Source organism: Onychostruthus taczanowskii, unplaced genomic scaffold (assembly GCF_017590055.1).
Source record: "Onychostruthus taczanowskii isolate IOZ18803 unplaced genomic scaffold, ASM1759005v1 scaffold83, whole genome shotgun sequence".
Taxonomy (NCBI): domain Eukaryota; kingdom Metazoa; phylum Chordata; class Aves; order Passeriformes; family Passeridae; genus Onychostruthus; species Onychostruthus taczanowskii.
Window position 1 is genome coordinate 1,167,598 of NW_024506221.1, and position 18,586 is coordinate 1,186,183.

Sequence of the window (18,586 nt, forward strand, 5' to 3'; positions counted from 1 at the left end):
ATCATTGTTTTGCTCATATATTCTCAAGGGTTAAATGCTTAATAGTAATATTTGTTACTCAGTTTAATAAATAATATTTTATTTTATAATGTAAAAATTTTTAAGGGATTATGCATATTGAAATTTATAAACTGCAACCTTCTAATTTAATTATGAACAAAATATTTAGCCTGGAGAAGAGTGCCCACTTGTGGCAAGACTTACACCACAGGGCCTAGCATCTCTTGCACAACAGAAAAAAACCTAATTGATAAAGGTCACAGCCAAAGCTGATAGAAAAATTCCTTAATAAACCCTTACTCGTACTAAAATATCTTCTTATTTTTCCTTCCCTAACATAATGGGAATATAGGTTTCAATCAGGTATCACCGCTCATCCCACATCAGAAAAATGCAGTGTACTTAGTTTTTTTGTAATTTCTTCAAGATTTCACACTACTACTTTATCTAGTACTAGATAAAATTATTGTCTGTGAGATCCTAGTCATGAGAAAGAAATGGTGGAGTATTTGAGCATATTTGTTTAGGCTCCTGAAGACAAGGGTGTGCAGCTTACCTTCCACAGAGCAAATATAAGCAGTGCGAGAATCAAGAGTCCGGCGAAGATACTCAGGAGGATAACCCATAAGGGGACTGTACCCGGTGGGTGTTCTTTGGAAATCTTGATCATGGTCTGCAAAGTGTTCAGAACATAAGCAATAAATAATGTGTCCTTCCAAAATATCAAAACAGCAGCAGCAATTAATCTGTATGCAGTGATTTCCCAGGGTACCACTTCATTTTACCTACAGGAATTAGTAGGAGGGAATTAAGAAAATAATCTCCAGCATGAAAGACTGGAGATTATTTACACAATGCTTTGCACTTTTGTAAGTGTATTCGTTTATGAGAGTGGCCCTGCTACAAGTCAGTAATCATTGTCCTAAAGGACACAGGACCTAAACTATGAGCGGTGGAAGAATAAGCTAAGGAGTTTCTTCAGTACACTCTTCCTCCCTCAGTGCCAGCCTCCCTGAAAGATGGAGGCAAGCATAAATGTAAAAGCCTGTGTAGATACTAACTTGATTTTAAACATGGCATATCTGGCATAAACTGAACAGAAACAAGTAACATTCACTTTTTAATAAACGTGACCATGCGGGAGTTTGAATTAACTAAAGAATTTATTAGAGACCAACTTTATAGTTGAAAAGAGCATTGAATAACTGACCACTAAGCAGAAAATTATGTCCCTAAAAAAGTTAAATCTGAAATTCCTTGTCTCTCATTAGCTGCGAGCCTCTCAGCTGTGTTTTTAATCCTGGACTGAATTTTAATCTGTCACTTAGAAGAAATTTCCAGATATAAAACCAGCTAACAATGGACCACTGGTTTTTGCATTTTTAAAAATATTTTTTGCAAGATGTAGTTCACATTGAATATTACTTTCCTAAATTTTGGAGTATTAACAATAAAAACTCATAATAAGACTTCTGCTTAAAAAAATGGACACTGTAGTAAATAAGCTCCTCTATGTACAAGTTATGACAAAAGACCAATGTTTAAACACTATAAATGCTTGGAACTGAGAGTAGTAAAAGGATGAATAATACCTCTAACAAAATTTTAGACATTTCTCTTTATATCTGATGCCACTACTATCATGTTATATATTTCCTTGTCTATGAAAATCATAATGAACTTGTGAAAAATAAAAGACCCTCTTTCAACTAGATCTCCTGGGTAACAAAGTAGAAGGAAAGAATAAATAAGGAAATAGTAGAGAAAATACCAAGTATGATCAATTTGAATTGATTCAGAACAATTTTCAAATACTATTGATTCCTTAAAAGAATTTTAATTATATTTTTAATTTACATAGCTGCAGCAAGTATTTATATTACAGCAAGCAGAACAAATTGATTGTACTTATCCTTACCTAACTACATTGGAAGATACTGGGCTTTTGGTGTTATTTTCTGACTAATTCTGACATTTCTGCTGTAATACGAAATCACTTCCATTTAGAGTAGGATAATGCATTACTAAAGGTAACAATCAGTTCATTAGTAATGGATGAAAAAGAATGATTCCACAGCACAACAAATTCTATGAAGAAAAAATACATCAATTATCACATTCTTACCTCCAGTTTTTGATGGTCATTTCTCAAAATCAGTGATGAGTTCTCACTCCTAAGTAATGCTTTCACAACAAGGGTTAAGCTGTGAATACTGGCCTGAAAGAAGAGAGTAGTTGCTGTGGTTTACAGTTAGGTATTTTTAATAGAAAGCTTTGTAGCAATGAGAAGGGTGAAGGAAAATCTTAATGCTTTGGGGGATGCTGAAAAACATGAAAGTCAGTGAAACTGCTCATGTATGTCACCTCCAGCACACACATTACTGCTTGCAAGACAGCAATACTGCTTTGAAAGGGCAGATAGCAGAGATTTCAAAAGAATATTAAGTAATTCTAGAATACTAATGTTTCTCTTCTGTTTTTTTTTGTTTTAAATAAAAAAAAATTCTTTCTAGAGTTGAGAAATCTTCACCAATTAAGACTTCCTTAAAAAATATGTGCTCCTTCTTATATCTGCTGGATTAGACTTTATGGATGCATAAGCAGTTATTAGAAAAGGACCATCAATACAGAATAAGTACGGTGTGTCTTCTTACCCTGGTTTTAAACTCCTGCTAAATTATAAGTACTTACTTTAAGGATAAGAAAATGCATGTGACCCAGTTTTAAGGAAATTTTAAAACAGCAGAAGAAACTACTTCAAATACTAGAGGAGACACAAAATTGAAAGACACAATTTTAAGATACATTAGAAACATTGGCTTAAGTTTCTCAAACCCAAAAGTATTCTGAATACATACAGGATTTACTTACTTTTATGATGGTAGGTTTCCATACTCTCAGTGAAACATTCACTTGATATATGTCAGATGGGACCAGGGCACAATTAATAGAGGCACAGCTGTATGTATCACAGTCCTGTTCAAAAGAGACCAGCATGAGCTAATAGGAAGAGACTTTTCACATCACTGAAATGAAACCACAGCTACTACTATAGACAGATCACTTGCTATGATACCAATAATGAGCTGGTATTAATTACTGTACCTTTTTATGTAAAAATGATACTGCATTATATAAAACATGTTGATATATTCGTGCTGTGCTAGACTAGACTCAGTTTTTGCAGGCTGGCAACACTGAGGAATCTCCTTTGCTGCAGCTGTGGAGCAAAAGTCATCACAGAACTCCTAAGGGAGGCACAGTTTGTAAAAGCAAATGTTTTTCTACCAACACAACTATGGCTCTTCTGAAGAAAGAGCCATAGCTTTATTAAAATCTTGGAACACCTGAATCTCTCAAGCAGTGAAATATGTGTTTGTGAAAATTCAAGTAGTTTTACTTCCTAGTATCACTTGCTAGCTGGGAGTACAGCATGATTATGTTGCAAAATGTTGGAAAGAGTCACTCAGCCCAGACTTTTTTCACCTCTGTGAAGGACAATGATAAGCATGGCAAGACACTCTTCCCTTGACATGGTTTCATTTGCACCAGAAACTCCACTTGCACCTCTGTGCTGAGGATACCTTACCCCTGACATGCTAACCTAACTACAGCATCAAAATCCCTTTGTAACTCTTTCATCTAAATGTGAAGGGCTAGTCCTTTCCAAATTGGATCATCAGTTACAGTTGCATGGAAAACCTGCCAGGTCTACTGGATGTCTAAAGAAGCTGAAAGGGACATAAGAAGCATTTAAAATATTACTATTTATTAATTACAATGGAAAAAATAAACAGCAATGATTTATTCAGCTGTCAAATGTGTTACTGCTATTTACACATTTTTTTAGTTCAACCCCAAACTATCTAAATTGAGTTCCACATCGAGTTTTGCAGCCAAATAAAAACCAATCTCTAGTTGACATAGAAAAAGGTTTTCTAAGTTATTGAAATAAAGTCAGATTCCAAATGATACAGTTTCAGAGAGGCTTTTACACATCTTTTCCAGAAGTACTCAGCTCCAAGATCTGGATTAATGTCTGGGGTGAGTATATATACTATGAATAGACTTACCATAATTGTATCCCTTGTAGGTTCTTTAAATTTTGACAGCACAAATGGTTTCCCACTGCCAATCTTTAAGGGATCTACAGGGTAACTACTTTGGCAGATGGCATTCTGTAAGCAGAAAGACAAATTATATTCCTATTGTCTGGATATGCAATCTATTACAGAAGATTATCTGGAAACAAGTAAACATTGATAATATTTAATATTTAATAACAATTATAATGTTTACTAGCCACTCAAAATAGCATATTGCAAGAGTGCAGAATAGGAAATTCACATGTCTATGTATTGAAGTATTATTATTCAAACAGCACATGAAATATTTATGAGATAATTTAACCTAAACTCCATGCAGCTACTTAAACATCTGTACAAGCAAACAAGCGCTTCCTGCAAGATGGCATTACGTGAAGCAGCAAGAGTTGGCTATTAAATGAGCTAAACAGCTTTTGCATGGGAAACCACAGAGGTTCTGCCCTAGCAAGCAGACAGGCAGGTTAAGTGCAGGATGCAGAATCCTCACTGGCAATATCCAGGGAGGGAGAGTGGATGCTGGAGCACTGATAGATCTCTGTGACTGCTCCACAGATGGGAAATCCTACCTGTGGAGCAGTCAGAGAGATCTATCCTGTGTGACAGATCTGTCACGGAGATCTATCCTAGGAAATCCTTTGGTGTCTTCAGTGTGGGGGAACTGATTCAGTCAGGTCGTTGACTTTCACACTGCTAGCATGAAAAGGATTACAAATCCTCTGTAATGCACTTTGTCACACTACTATCACTAGGTGTAGCTAGCAGGACATGAAATTTGTCTTATAAAAAACCAGATTTACTGAGTTTATGTGCAAACGTGTCAAATGGGGTGACTGACTAGGAATGACAATAATGGGGAAAGGAAATCAAGAACACACAGAGACACTTTTTTGTATTCTAAAAAGGGGTTTTTTTTCCTCATTTGATATTTGTTTTGTTTTAAAGTGAACTTCATTCGTATATTTTGGTTTATTTTTCAGGTGGGCAACACTGCAAAACTAAGTGAAATTATTAGCAGGGAGGTGCATGCCTATTTGCCTCTGAGTGAAAGAAAAAAAAAAAAAGGAGGTTTAGGTCACTACTTAGTAAAGGTGGGTTTTTCAGCCATGTAGTTATTGATATAGCTCTAGCTGTAATATCTACAGCTCTAGGATAATGGAATTTGTTGGAATTGTGATATCTGCCAGTTGTGCTGGAGGAGTGAAATGGAAAAACTCAAATGAGAGTTGCAGTGAAGAGCATTTGAAACATATGATCTACCATCCCCTTCCCTTCAAGAAGTCCCAGTGCCCTGATGGAGGAAGGAGCCAGAGGACTGCTAGTGCTGGAGAGCACACGTGCATGAAAGTTAATTTCAGTATGAAAGAAGAGAAATCACAGAAGGTTGGGCTCTAGATGTACACAGCAGGACTCGAGCATTTGAAATAAGCACCTCTGACAATGAAGAGAATATGAGGCTCACATCTGAGTCTGGACATCTCAGCACTTGCAGTACAACAGACTAGCCTTGTAACAGTGCAGCTATTGTTCAACACCATTTTAAATCTGCTTGTTTCCTTTTATGAAAATTTGTCCCACTGTCTTCTTATGCATCTCTGTACGTACTTTTAAAACAACAATATCTTGTTATTTAGACTAAAAGCAATGCATAATCCCAAATGCTTGGAATCTGCAGTTCCTTAAACATAAATTTCAAATTTAAATTGATAATAAAAATAGAAATTCCTATCTTACCTGGGAATGTGACAATGCAGTAAGGTAGAGAAGAGTGTTTTTGGCAGCTGTTACATTGGGAAACAAGATCTGCAGTGTGAGGTTTGGCATTGGAAAGTGTTCACCTTTTTCAATCTATAAAAAAAGAAAAATGTTTTGACTAGTACTTTCCTCATTTTGTTGGAATTCGATTGTGAGTTTTTTCCTTTCCTGTGTTTTTATTTTCTGCTCTTCATTTTTACATTTCCACAGTTAGTTATACCAAAAGTGCTTTATAGGGGAGAGAAGCCAATGTATCAGTGGTGGCTTCTGCTGGTTCCTCCTCAGGTGTGCTTAGGTAATTGCTCTTGTGCCCACCTGTTCCTCTCTCCTGTTTTCTCTGAGACAGCAACAGGACATATCTGTAAGCAGCAGCTCTTTCTGGAAAGACCTGCTGTGGCTGAGGATTGGGTAACCACCTAGGTGGAATTGCTGGCAAGGGAATTGGTGATATCATCTCTGAAGTGGACAAACTTAATAAATGCTCAAGAGCCTTTTAAAATTTTTTCCTCCTGGCTACTTATTTGTGATTAGCTGCTTGCAAAGATGAGTTTTACTTTACAAGATCATAAACTGTATGCTCTGCAATCCAGCAGCTTTTTGACTCAGAAAACATAGATTGGCAAATTAGATTAATAATGCCTTAGACTGTGGATACACAGTAGACAAAGAGAAAAGGTAGCTGAGATAAACACTGCAGTGGTCTAAAAGAATAGGAAAAAAACCTTTGTCATTGCTATTGAGCATGAACATGAATTTTATCACATCCCATTTTTTACATATGAAAGTTGATTTAGAGACTTTTATGCTTCTATGTGGGACACGTGATCAATTTTGGATTTGACACTGGGAAAGAGGGTGCTCTCAAGATAACAAAACTCAGTTTTGCTGCAACTTTAAGTTGGACTTTTTGCCACAGAAAAGCATTGTAGACTGGTTTAGGTTGGAAGAGACCTTAAAGATCACCTAAAGTTCCAAGTCCCTGCCATGGGTAGGGAGACCTTCCTTCTACTAGAAGATGTTGCTCAAATCTGGCCTTGAACACTTCTAGGGATGGGACGTCCACAACTTCTCCAGTGCCTCACCACTTAATAGCCAAGCTAAACCTAACTCCCTTTCAGTTAAAAGCCATTCCCCCTCGTCCTATAATCACATGTCCTTGTCAAAACTGCTTCTCCTGCTCTCTTGAAGCCTCCCATTAGGTACTGAAAGGTACCAATGAGGTCTCCACAGAGCCTTCTCTTCTACAAGTTGAATAGACCTGATGGTTCCAGACTGTCCTCACAGGAGTGGCACTTCAGCCTTGTGATCATCTTTAAGGCCCTCCTCTGGACCCACTTCAGAAGGTCCATGTCCTTATTTTGCAAATTCTAGACTGGAAGTAGTAGTTGAGCAGGGATCTCACAAGAGCAGAGTCCACTGGATATCTTTCCCATGTGATTTTACTTTGCAGTACCCATTCAACCAGGATGGCCATGCTCTTGGAGCATGGAATTTACCTATTATAAACCTGACAGGATTTTGGAAATGGCTGTTCTAACCTGAAGCAAGTCCAAATTCTCATTTACCTGGGCATGCTGTCTTTTCCCAGCTGAGGATAGGAGGTCTAAAACCCACTAGAACTACTCTGCAGGAGACAGACCATCTGAGACCTTCTAACTCACTGTATTCCAAATGAAGGAAGGGAAAAAAGGGTTTTAAGCACAAAATATGCATGTAGAGGGTTTAATGTATTGCATACCCACTACTTAAGTAATTCAAACCAAATGGAAAAAAAATTAAGACAGTACCTATGTCATGCATTTTTAATTGTTTCTTACCCTATAATGTAGAGTAACTTCATCTCCGATCTGCTCTGTTGTGTTAATAGCAGTAGGGACAGTATCATTTGCTGCAATTATAACATGGTGCTCTTTGAAAACACTGTGGGTTAAAAAAACACACAAAAAAGTAAGCACACAAACTTCATAAAAACCCCTAGGAGTCAATAATATAGGTATTTTTATTATTTCATGAATTTCAGGACTGGTCTTGCAATTAAGAGTGCACTGCTGCATCCACTGAAGGTCACCTGCTCTGTTCCCCGAATAGGCCCCACTTTTTACCATTACATTCAGAATGTTTTTTTCGGATATAACTGCTAAAAAAGAATATACTATTCCCAAAATTAATACATTAGAGTCTGATTTTGCTGTCCTTATTCTAGGTGTACAGTCCCTTATCCTGGGCATTGACATGTGAAACAGGCAGGATCCCGTAAAAGACGGAATCAAGCAAAACCAGAACAAAGCCAGCATATTCTAAATTCAGCCTTATTCCCTATAGGACAAACAAAGTCTGGATGTGAACCATGAAACACACGTGAAATAAATTTGCCTTAATTATTTACACCTGCACACCACAAAATGTTGTTACCCAATAATATACAGAATGCTTTTCAGGGACGGAATCTAACTGAATTCTGGCTATTTCTGAAAATAAAATGTACTACAAAACCTAAAGTAAAGTATAAGTCTGAACTTAAAAAAAACAAATACCCAAGAACCTAAAATGAAGGCTAATTTTTGAAGATGGAAATCAAGCACCACACCATGCAACATTATAGCGATACAAATCCATGGCCATCAGGAAGATGGGAGTATTTGCTTTTTTGTGTATGCTTTCTTATGCTTCCTTCATTCCTGAAATGCCTTTGAATGAATACAGCAAAGTACAGCAACCAAGCAAAAGCTGCTGTTGTACTTGCAAACTAAGGACCAAATTTAAATAGACAAAATGGAATTTCATCAAGTTAGGGACAGTAACTGCTCCACTGTTTCATGACTTACCTTTTCACTGGAGCCTGTGCTTCTGCTTTATGAGCTTTAAATCTGTTGCCTGTACTGAGCATGTTTCCAAAAAAATGCAACACTATATTCTTTGAACAACTGCAATTTACTGTGCTAGCAAGCAAAGTACAGAGAAGTGTCAATACCTTACAAATATTAATCCTACTTCGTATTTTACTGGAATTGTAACATGTCCTCTGTTGTCACTCAGGGTCTCAGGTGGTTCTTCACTGTCACTGAAACAAAACAACATACGTCACTCAGATCAGACTGCTGGGAGGAAAGGGATCTTAGAAAATGAAATACCTACAGCTGTGGATATGAAAGCATGCTACTCATTTCCAGTTAAGTACTGCCTTCTAAAAATAAATTAAAAATACCTTTTCCAAGAAGTAATTATTTAAGTCCTGCACCAGCCCCAGCTCATAGATGCATCTTTGTTAAAATTATAGGTGGCAGGTGACTGAATGAAAACCTCATTCAAAAAGACACACCATCACTGGGTTTTTGTAGGCACAGCAAACACTGACGGCAAGTGTATTCCTTTACCCTATCAGGGACAACTTCTGCTATGCTCTTACTCTTTGAAGGCCAAGCTTTTTGTTAACTGTGATTCATGCTAAAGTACGCAGTAATTCTCTAGGAGAATAAACCTTTGCTGAAGGTGAAATAACCGGAAATCAAGACTCACTTATCACTCTAAGGCTGTAGAGAGTATCAGCTATTTATTTAATCCACTTAATCGACTGCTGGGCTGAATACATCTGTAAAGGGTGCCAGCTCTACAGAAAATTCAACTGTAGCTTTACAGAAAATTTAACTGTTTGTGAGTTCAGAAGCCACTCATGTTTTACTATGGAAGACAAAAATGCGGAGCTTTCAAAAAAAAAAAAAAGTCAGAAGGCAGAAACTGCAACTAACCTTGTTGCATAGACATGAATAGTAGCATTTTCCAGGAGATAGGATGCGTTGAATTGGAACGATATTTTGAAGGAAATCTGTGTAGAGAAATACATTACACATTTTGAAAGGAAAAAAATACCCACCCTAACAGGGATTGATATAATGAAAAATGTACCAACTTTTGCTTTTATCTAGGGAATCCTCATTCATATTTTACCAGTTTTCTATGAATCTGAATGAATCTATTATTTGTAATTTGCCCCAACCAAGAAGGAAATCCAATAGTTATGACCTATTTAACAGAAACCTCAAATTTTCCAAAACCTCAAGAAAAAAAATTATGTAGTGTATTAGAAACACATGGCTAAATAATTTTTAATTCAAAGCAATTGGTCTTACAAGCAATTTATCAAAACCTCTTTTTTCCTTCTAATGTGAAGGAAGAAAAGCTTCGCCTGGCTATTGCAGTGGAGATGAGCTGCCTGTAGAAGGCTGCTGGATTATCACCTAATATACAGTAGAACCCCTAGAATACAAAAATAAATGTTTACAATGTAAATAAAGGAGACACCACTAGGTATCAAAAAAATCTCAATGTTATTATAATCAGGGCAAATCTATCCCAACTTCGAATTACAAAAAAATTAGGAACACTGTCCCAAATGTTCTTCCTCATATCTAACACTTAAGGGTAATTTTTACAAAGCAGAAGTTTTCGTATTTGTTACTGTATGGAATTTTCAGCTCAGATTTTTGTCTTTCCTTTTATGTGTACAAATCTTTGTTACAAAGTGATCCACAGAAAGCTGTCCTATATATAATATTTGAAACAAAAAGCAGCTTTAGAAAGGAATATATTAGGGATTCTTATCAGTGAATCAGAGATTAATTGATTTCCGAATGCAAAGAAAATGGTGAAATTTCTAATTTTAGGGCGTTACAGCTACAAACTAAAAAGCAAAGCATGAAAGGAAAATGTGAAAAATCCAGTAAAGCTGTGAATGGAACACTGTGCACAGAGGCACTGGACACTTATTTGGCTTCAAGAAGATAACAGCTGACTTTATCCCTACAAGTCCAAGACACAGGCTGGAATGTTTGTGTGGGAGGCAGAGTAAGAAGATATCTCTCATTGGATATCGTCCTGGAGCATGACAGAGGGGCAAACAAGAAACTGCTGGGAAAGATTGTCTTGCTTGCATGCAAATTGATATTTTCCAATTCAAGATCAAGATCTAAGTATGGCTTTTCAAAGCCTTAGTTTAACTAAAGCTCCCTCTCCAATCAACAAGAGATACAGACATCACTGGAACTGCTCAAGATGGAGTTTGATTTTAAATGGACTACTAGCACGAAAGGCCTCTCATTCCCCACTGAGCAGAGGTGAAGTCTTGATGTCTGATGGCAGATTTGGGCTAGCACTTCCACATAACATCTTATTCTGTCTTCAATTAAGGGACTACATTTTTTATACAAAATAACTAAACTTATAGGCTCCGGGCTATCAGCCTCGAGACAGATACTTCTGGCCAGGTGAGTCACTTGCGTGTCACTTGCATTCTGACAGTGTCAAGGGCAGCAATATGTATCTATTACATCCTCATGTACCACATCTGACTGCCCAGCTACTGAAAATCTGATGGCTTCCCATCTGGCTTTCCACAGTTGATGTCAAGGATAGCCTGGGAAACATGCATGGAGAGTTTTTGGGATGAACACAAGAGAAAAGAACTTCAGAGGTGATATGCACTGCCCTGCCTTTAAAATAACATGGGAAGAGGAGAACTTGCATGCAGGGGACTTTTTTACCTCTTCTGCAGGTTTTAGAAACGGATATCCCACTTTACAGGTGATGTTGTGATTAGATTCACAGCTATCTTTCTGTATATCCTGAAGGGAAAAAGACAGTGAAAGCATGGCTTTGCGCAAACTCCTTTAAAATTTTCACTGAGTATCACAGACCTGTTGAACATATATACCACTGCCACTTTTCACTGTCAATATATTGTGAGAGTCAAAGCCTTAGTTGAACTAGAACAAAAATATGAAGCCACAAATTCTTCAAGACAATTTTCACTTATGGACATTTATACCAATTACTTGCCATTATGCCTTTCCAATAACAGTGTTTGGAACAGTCTCAATTATATGCCTACCAGACATCATGTAAATTAGTCATAGGGTCTAGCAATCAACATATCTGTAATTACACAGTTTTCAAATTTTGAAAATGTGTTCTTAATGTAGCAATAAAAATCACATTCATGGTCCATCAATTATTGCCATAGGATCAGCAACAGTGCTATGGATCCCTGACTTCTAATGACATCAGGACTGCTGACAGAAAAGAAACTGCCATAAATGCTTCCCTTCTGAACTGTGGCATATTTGTACCATATCTGCTGAGGCAGGAAGGAAAACAGCCACTTTTGGAAATGCTGTCTAAGGCAGGGTAGACACAGGCACTGATCTATCCTGTCCTACCATGACAGTGCTTTTTCGACATGTGCAAAAGGAGATTTTCAGAGGCTCAGGAGTTCTACTGATAAACAACAAGGCATTTCTGGCTCTACAGATGAAATCTGATGTTTGTCTAAGAGGCAGGCACTTTTTCTATGTGCCATTGTGAAATTTACATCTGTATTTTATGAACACGTCTAGGCAAGAGTCCACTCATGTCAAAATAAATACACTCCTTTGGAGGCATAAGCAAGAAGAGCAGGGAAATCTCTTTCAAATAACTGAAATGATGCCAAAGCAGACAAATTAAGGTTTAATAAAGAGGCTTCTTCATACCTCTCTAACATTATATGTTATCCTAATTGTGATAATGTAAAAAAGAATCCTACCTCAATGCCAGCAAAAATAATATTTGGAGAGTACTGAACCAAAACTCTGGTATTATAGGCGCTATCTTTTTTGTTCTTCACAGAGAGCTGGATGGTGAACTTATCATTGCGTGACTTTACAATGAATGGAGAAGAGCTGCAAAATAAAGTGAGAATGTTGGACATCTTAACTCTTTAATCTGTTTTTAACATAAGGAGAAATTTCTTTCAGTCTCCAGACTATCTTGTTTCTGAATTAGAAAGGAAGCCCTGGCAGAATTTACAATTCACAAAGAAACTTTGTACAGATATCAAGCAACACATTAAACCCAGTGCAGTTACCTGTCTCCAGCTATGCTTGCTTTTACAATCAGAACAAGATCTGAGATGCATCTATTTTTGGCTCCACAATCTTTTGTGAAAGGAATCTGCAAAAATAATATGTTTATTCTTAATTTTATTACATTTATTATCAAATACTTGCATTTTAATGCATTATCTAATTTTATGTAAGACCTTCTGTTTAATGATCAAACAAGTTTTCCCTAATATTAACCAGTTAAACATGCCAAAATCTTGTAAAATACATTGGTGAAATATAAGCTTTCTCATCACTCCCTTCTAAATGATGCCCCTGGATTCTGAAAAGGGGCATTAACAGATGTATGAATGATGGCCAGCACCACCAAAGTACATAAATAACACTCTGCTCCACCTACCTAAAACCTGACAATAAAATTGTTGGTAACTCTCTTCTATTTTCAGTAAGCTGTGGACAGCTTGGAACACCAGCATGGTTCACAAGCACATCGAATCAAACTTTTCATTCCTGAATACTGATTTGGAGGAAACATCTCCTGGATAGGCTCAATGACCCCCCTTTCTAGCCAATTTGTGGGCAATAGTTTCAGCTTTTGTGTGGGCTATGATTTTTACCTTAAATACATTGGTTATTGATACAGAATCTTTCTGACTTACATATTCTGCTATTGAATTTGGCAAGTTGCTATCAAGAACAGGTCCACTCTCTGGATCAGAAAAATTGAATTCCAGCAAAACCTTTACCGAATCCTGAAAATCAGGTTTATCCTAGAATATAATGAAAACAAAACTCCTGTTATAGAAATTCACTTTAGTATCTAAGGAGGTTAAAAAGACCCAAAAAGTGCTGAGGTAAAAAATTTCCCTGTCACACTGCTGCCATTCTTCCAGAGAAGCATCTGAATGCATGCAGTTAATGATGAAACATTCAATGTGCCAGGCATTCCTTATAAATATTTACTAATGCTTTTGTGTATCTTATCACAAATTTCAAATAGCCTGAGCATATCCCACAGACATTCATTAAAGAATATCTCAACTTCTCAACTGCTGACTCACAGACTTTTCTCTTCTAGTTGTGCTCAAAGGATCAGTAAGATAAGCATCAGCAGTGTCACCTTTTGGAAGTCAAACTTAGGCCTGCTGTTTGGTGAAGAAAATTCTGGGTATCATTTACCATTAGTTTTTCATTGAGACCCAACTGCGCAGTTTTAAACATTTTAAATGTGCTTACAGTATGCAACTTTATTCACTCCACACATTAGCTAAAATTTTGGCAAATTCATACTCATAGTTGCTAACTATGCTTCTGTTTTGCAGTGAATAAATACTCTCTATTCCAAACCTAAAAGTTTATTTACTGTATTTTATTAGGAAGAATTGCACCAAAATGCAAACTGAAATACTCTCAGATGCTCCTGCTGAGTTTTGAGTGCACCTGAACTGCTAACCATGACAGCTTGGTTCCACCAAGTGACATATGCTCTTTCTTAAGACAGACACAGAGACACAGCTAAACAGACTGCATCTAAAAGTAAATTGTTAATACAAGTATAAATAAATAACTCTATGTTTTAAACAAATTTTATGTACACTTAAGATAAATTCTGAGCATAGATTTTGTTGTCCAATCTGCAATTAATGGAATATATACTTGGGTTACACTAGTGTCAACATGAGAAAAATACTTTAAATGATTTACTTGCCAACATGTAGAAGTTATGTTTTGTACATTCTGACCCTTTGATAGTGATATTTTTTTGCATTTTCCTCTCATGGCTTTCTGTGAACAAGCTTCGAGATATCTGTCTTTGTGCATCAAGGGTAATCCAATACTGCAGACCTGCAAAGGAGGTTGAGATCAATATTATGGAGCACTTTGCCTCTACACATTCTTTTTTTCCCAAAATATCTTAGATGTGCTTTGAACACTGAATTTAGAAGAGCTGAATTCCATTTTTTACTTAAGAAATGCATGCATGCATAGAAGTTTTATAGCTTAAAGCTTCCATAACTTAGTGCTTATCTACTTACTGGATTCAAATACATCTTCTTTTGACTTTAGTCTGGTCTTAAAACAAATCGTGGCGTCTATGCATATTGTTTTTCTTATATTTATCTGACAATTTTGTTGCTGAATATTGATGCTTTTAGGTATAAATTGCATGGAAACATTTACTTCAGCCACATCACGAGACCTTAGGAAAAAAAGAACACAAAGAAAGTGCTTGGAAATAAGAGCAGCAACTTTTTTAAACTTAAGAATGAACTCAGAAAATACACAGCATTCAACATTCAGATACAGACACAGAATACATAGGAATCATTTAGGTTGGAAAAGACTTTAAGATCATTTAAAGATCATAAGAGCCCAACTGTCAAAAAGTTTATAGCTAAAAAAAAAATTCCTTAATGTTCTTTGGAAAATAACAGAAGCATAAAATCCACAATTGAAGTGAGATTCCTGTGGCACATGTTGATGGCACCATGCTGCAGAACAGTAGCTGACACAGCGTTGTCCATGTTGTGCCAATTAAGAGGCCATCTATTATTTCATGTTTTCTGTCTCGGCTGTGTGATGCTATAAAAACAACTGGCAGTTGCAATGCACTTCTCTGGCACATTTTCAGTTTGCATTTGCCTTTTTCCATTTAGGCAGATTACTGCGTGCCTGTTAACTGCCATCACAGAGAAAACTCATCATACAGAAAACCAAAAAGTGAGCAACAAAAAGAGGAGGCAAAGAAATGTCCTCAGCAGCCAGTATGTAAAAAGCAGTAGAGCATTTTTTAAAGTTCAGCTATCACTTACAAGGGAAAGCCCCTGAAGAACTGGGCACAAGAACATGATGGTCTAGAAGAGTAATTAACTATATATCCTATACCTAAATACCAGTAAAAGAGGAATTATGGAGGAAACAGTCACAGGATTTCTCCACAGTGCTGTATTTGTTTCAGAAAAGATACCAGGTGAAATATTTCCAGAAGCATTTAAGCAATTCTACAGAGCCAGATCCATTTTAAGAAATACTGAAGGTCTAGACTTATCCTTGAGAGTATCACAGATGAACATTGTATTATACATAAGTTGGAGGATAGCAAACCATCTCTTAGGTTGTGGGTAGACAAACAGGGTAATATTTGTCCCCAGTTTGTTTCACTTCTTTCCTGGAATGCATTCCTGACTCATCCCTTGGTCCGATTCAGCTCCTTTTTGGCTGTGAGATGCAGCACGTCAGTGTACTAAACCATCAAAAACTTTAGCTGGCAAAGTAACTTTCTTCAGAATTGGGGTCTCAACAATGCAGTGAAGGACATCACACCGTGTTTACACATGGAACATTTAGAAAGAAACTACTAGGTGAAGTTCAGAAGAAGCTGGGAGCTTGAGGATGGTAGCAAGCCTTGACAAACTTGACCATGTACCTGGTGAGTTAGGTGAAACACCAGGACAGAGAAAGCAAGGAGCTGGGTTACCAATTTCCTTACCGAAACAGAAATAGTTTTAGTTGTGCATTAGAAATGTGGGATTTAATGCCATATTGTTTATTTGTCATCTCCCTTAAAAATTATACTGCTCACTGCTAGATCTGAATCATACTTATATAAAGAAAATTAATTGACCGTTAAGCAGAAGGCTCAGTTTAATTTTACAGATTTTCTGGAGGGACTTAAATTGCAGTTTTCCTTCTAAGAAATAAAATCAGTTTTCTTAGTGTCCCCTTTACATGTAAACCTGTTCTTGATATTGTTAATAAAATAAAATCCAATATACTGTGAAAAAGAAAGAAATTCAGGTTTTTTTCTATTTTACTTAGTGCCAGAAGTGAAATCAGTTTCTATTTTGAAGGTGGTCTAGGAGGACAAGTTCTTCCTTCTAAGCTAGCAAGACTTCTATAGCATCCCTGTATTTGTAACGGTATACATTACGTTTAATGCTCATTCCTCTAGAGAGATGTGAAAAGATGAATATTTGCAGTCAGTGCCAAAACATGGGATGAAACCAGTAACCTTACAAAGCCCAAACAATCATGCATGCAAGTTACACTGGTATCCAAGTGAAAGTTTTTTTTTCTGTCCTGACAGCTGCTGTGATTCTCCGTACCAGAAGAGGGCAGCCCCACCAAGGCCTCCGATGGTAACATCAATCAGCCCGTCATCGTTTAAGTCCATTTCTCCGTGCACAGACTGGCCAAAAAATTTCACTTTTTCCCCATCTCCACCTGATGCAATACGCTGTGAAATGCATAAAGAGGTTAATGCAGTGCATTTTGAAGGGTTTTGTAACAACCAAGATGCATTTGACGGCAGTGAGATGGGATTTAGGCTCTTTAACTACGTTAAGTGTTCATTACAATAACCCTAAAATAGTTACCATGGTGATGAACACACTATAAATTTTCAGATTGCAAAATATCTGCTTTTCTGGCTGTTCAGAGCATGTCAGAAGGTTTCTAATAGAAGCATGTGAGTACATTCTTTAACAATATTAAGACTCAGATTGAGTTAAATCAGTAAGAGTATAAAAGTATAGAACAATTCTAAAAAGCTGTTACAACTGGTCAAGTCACAGCCTTATTCTATGTTGGGAAGCAGGATTATAAACATTATATACATTAGAGCAGCTGGCAACCTGCGGAGTTTTACTTCCTACCTGTGAATATTTTTTACTGATTGCTTTGCCACGGCCATGAAAAATATAAACAGCTCCCCGATGGTCATCTTCCAAGGGAGAGCCTATCACAATGTCATTGTATCCGTCCAGGTTGAGGTCCTTCACTGCAGCAATCGCAGTCCCGAAGCGTGCGCCGCAAGGCTCATTCTTAAGAACTTTGCAGGTATCCTGTTTCAGTGGTGAGCAGCACGTTTGCTTTACGGGTTCAAGACTCATCTGATATTCGAACTTTGTCTGTGGAAGAACAGATTTAGAGTTTGTGAATTTCCACCAACATTTCAGCAATGCATACTTTTAAGAGCTCCTGTCCAGAAGACAAATGGATGAATTAAACAGAGCAATTACAAACTATTCCTAGTGATTACGTGCACTGTAGAAACTGTGATTCTACAACTATAATTCAAGTGTTCTTTCTTGGCAGCATGTGGCAATAACATGCTTGCTCCCTCTCTTTCTGCCTCTAGATGCTTCTGCATATTTCTCAAAATTAGAGGTTCACTTGAAAGCACAGTATCATAACAATATTTGAATGCCATTGTAAGTAAACCATTTCATTCTTTAGGGAGTGCAAAGAGTTTTTCTAAAAGCATTCTCTTAATCTGAGAAGTTAGCCAAGTTTCTAATGAAACACAGATGGCAATACTGTTATTGCAGAACAAAAGATAGCATTTCTTTTACACAGACTGAATTTTGCCCCCAGTAGACACATACACTGTGGCCTAACACACATATTCTGATCCCGTGAGTATACTGGACCAAAACCACACAGACACTAGTGCATGTAACCAATCTTTCCCACGAATTCTATGTCAGAAATAAGTAGTAACAAGCAGTAACTGCATCTCATTTATTTTGAGCTGGGTAACAGTAAACACAGGAAAAACAAATTTCAAACCCCACACTACTGGAGGACATGGAATTATTGTTTTCTCACCAATCCTATTCACCAGCAATTTGTTGTTGGCAACATGCATGTACAGACTGTAAGAATTTCTTGTCAAAATATCCAATCCCTCTAGGTCCTTTCCTTGAAGTAGGATTTTAGGGAATCATCATTGCTAAGACATATTTTGATAATTGTTATAACAGTACATGATGGTACAGGATGAGAGGAGAGAGGGGAGAGGAGAGGAGAGGAGAGGAGAGGTGTTGGATGTATGAGATTTAGCTCTAGATT

At 37.0% G+C, this 18,586-nt stretch overlaps 1 protein-coding gene across 1 annotated transcript in view; it reads right to left on the reverse strand.

The window, feature by feature from the left end:
• The window catches only part of ITGA1 (integrin subunit alpha 1), a 73,364-nt gene that overhangs the window by 4,247 nt on the left and 50,531 nt on the right, over window positions 1–18,586 (reverse strand). The window contains exons 14-29 of the mRNA XM_041424621.1: window positions 17,389–17,643; window positions 16,840–16,970; window positions 14,770–14,933; window positions 14,442–14,578; window positions 13,393–13,503; window positions 12,757–12,842; window positions 12,436–12,571; window positions 11,396–11,476; window positions 9,605–9,681; window positions 8,830–8,919; window positions 7,676–7,778; window positions 5,838–5,951; window positions 4,074–4,178; window positions 2,872–2,976; window positions 2,126–2,218; window positions 557–673 (exon numbers count right to left, since the gene is read on the reverse strand). Coding sequence (XP_041280555.1) covers window positions 557–673; window positions 2,126–2,218; window positions 2,872–2,976; window positions 4,074–4,178; window positions 5,838–5,951; window positions 7,676–7,778; window positions 8,830–8,919; window positions 9,605–9,681; window positions 11,396–11,476; window positions 12,436–12,571; window positions 12,757–12,842; window positions 13,393–13,503; window positions 14,442–14,578; window positions 14,770–14,933; window positions 16,840–16,970; window positions 17,389–17,643 — 1,905 coding nt within the window. The remainder of the gene's footprint in view (window positions 1–556; window positions 674–2,125; window positions 2,219–2,871; window positions 2,977–4,073; window positions 4,179–5,837; window positions 5,952–7,675; window positions 7,779–8,829; window positions 8,920–9,604; window positions 9,682–11,395; window positions 11,477–12,435; window positions 12,572–12,756; window positions 12,843–13,392; window positions 13,504–14,441; window positions 14,579–14,769; window positions 14,934–16,839; window positions 16,971–17,388; window positions 17,644–18,586) is intronic.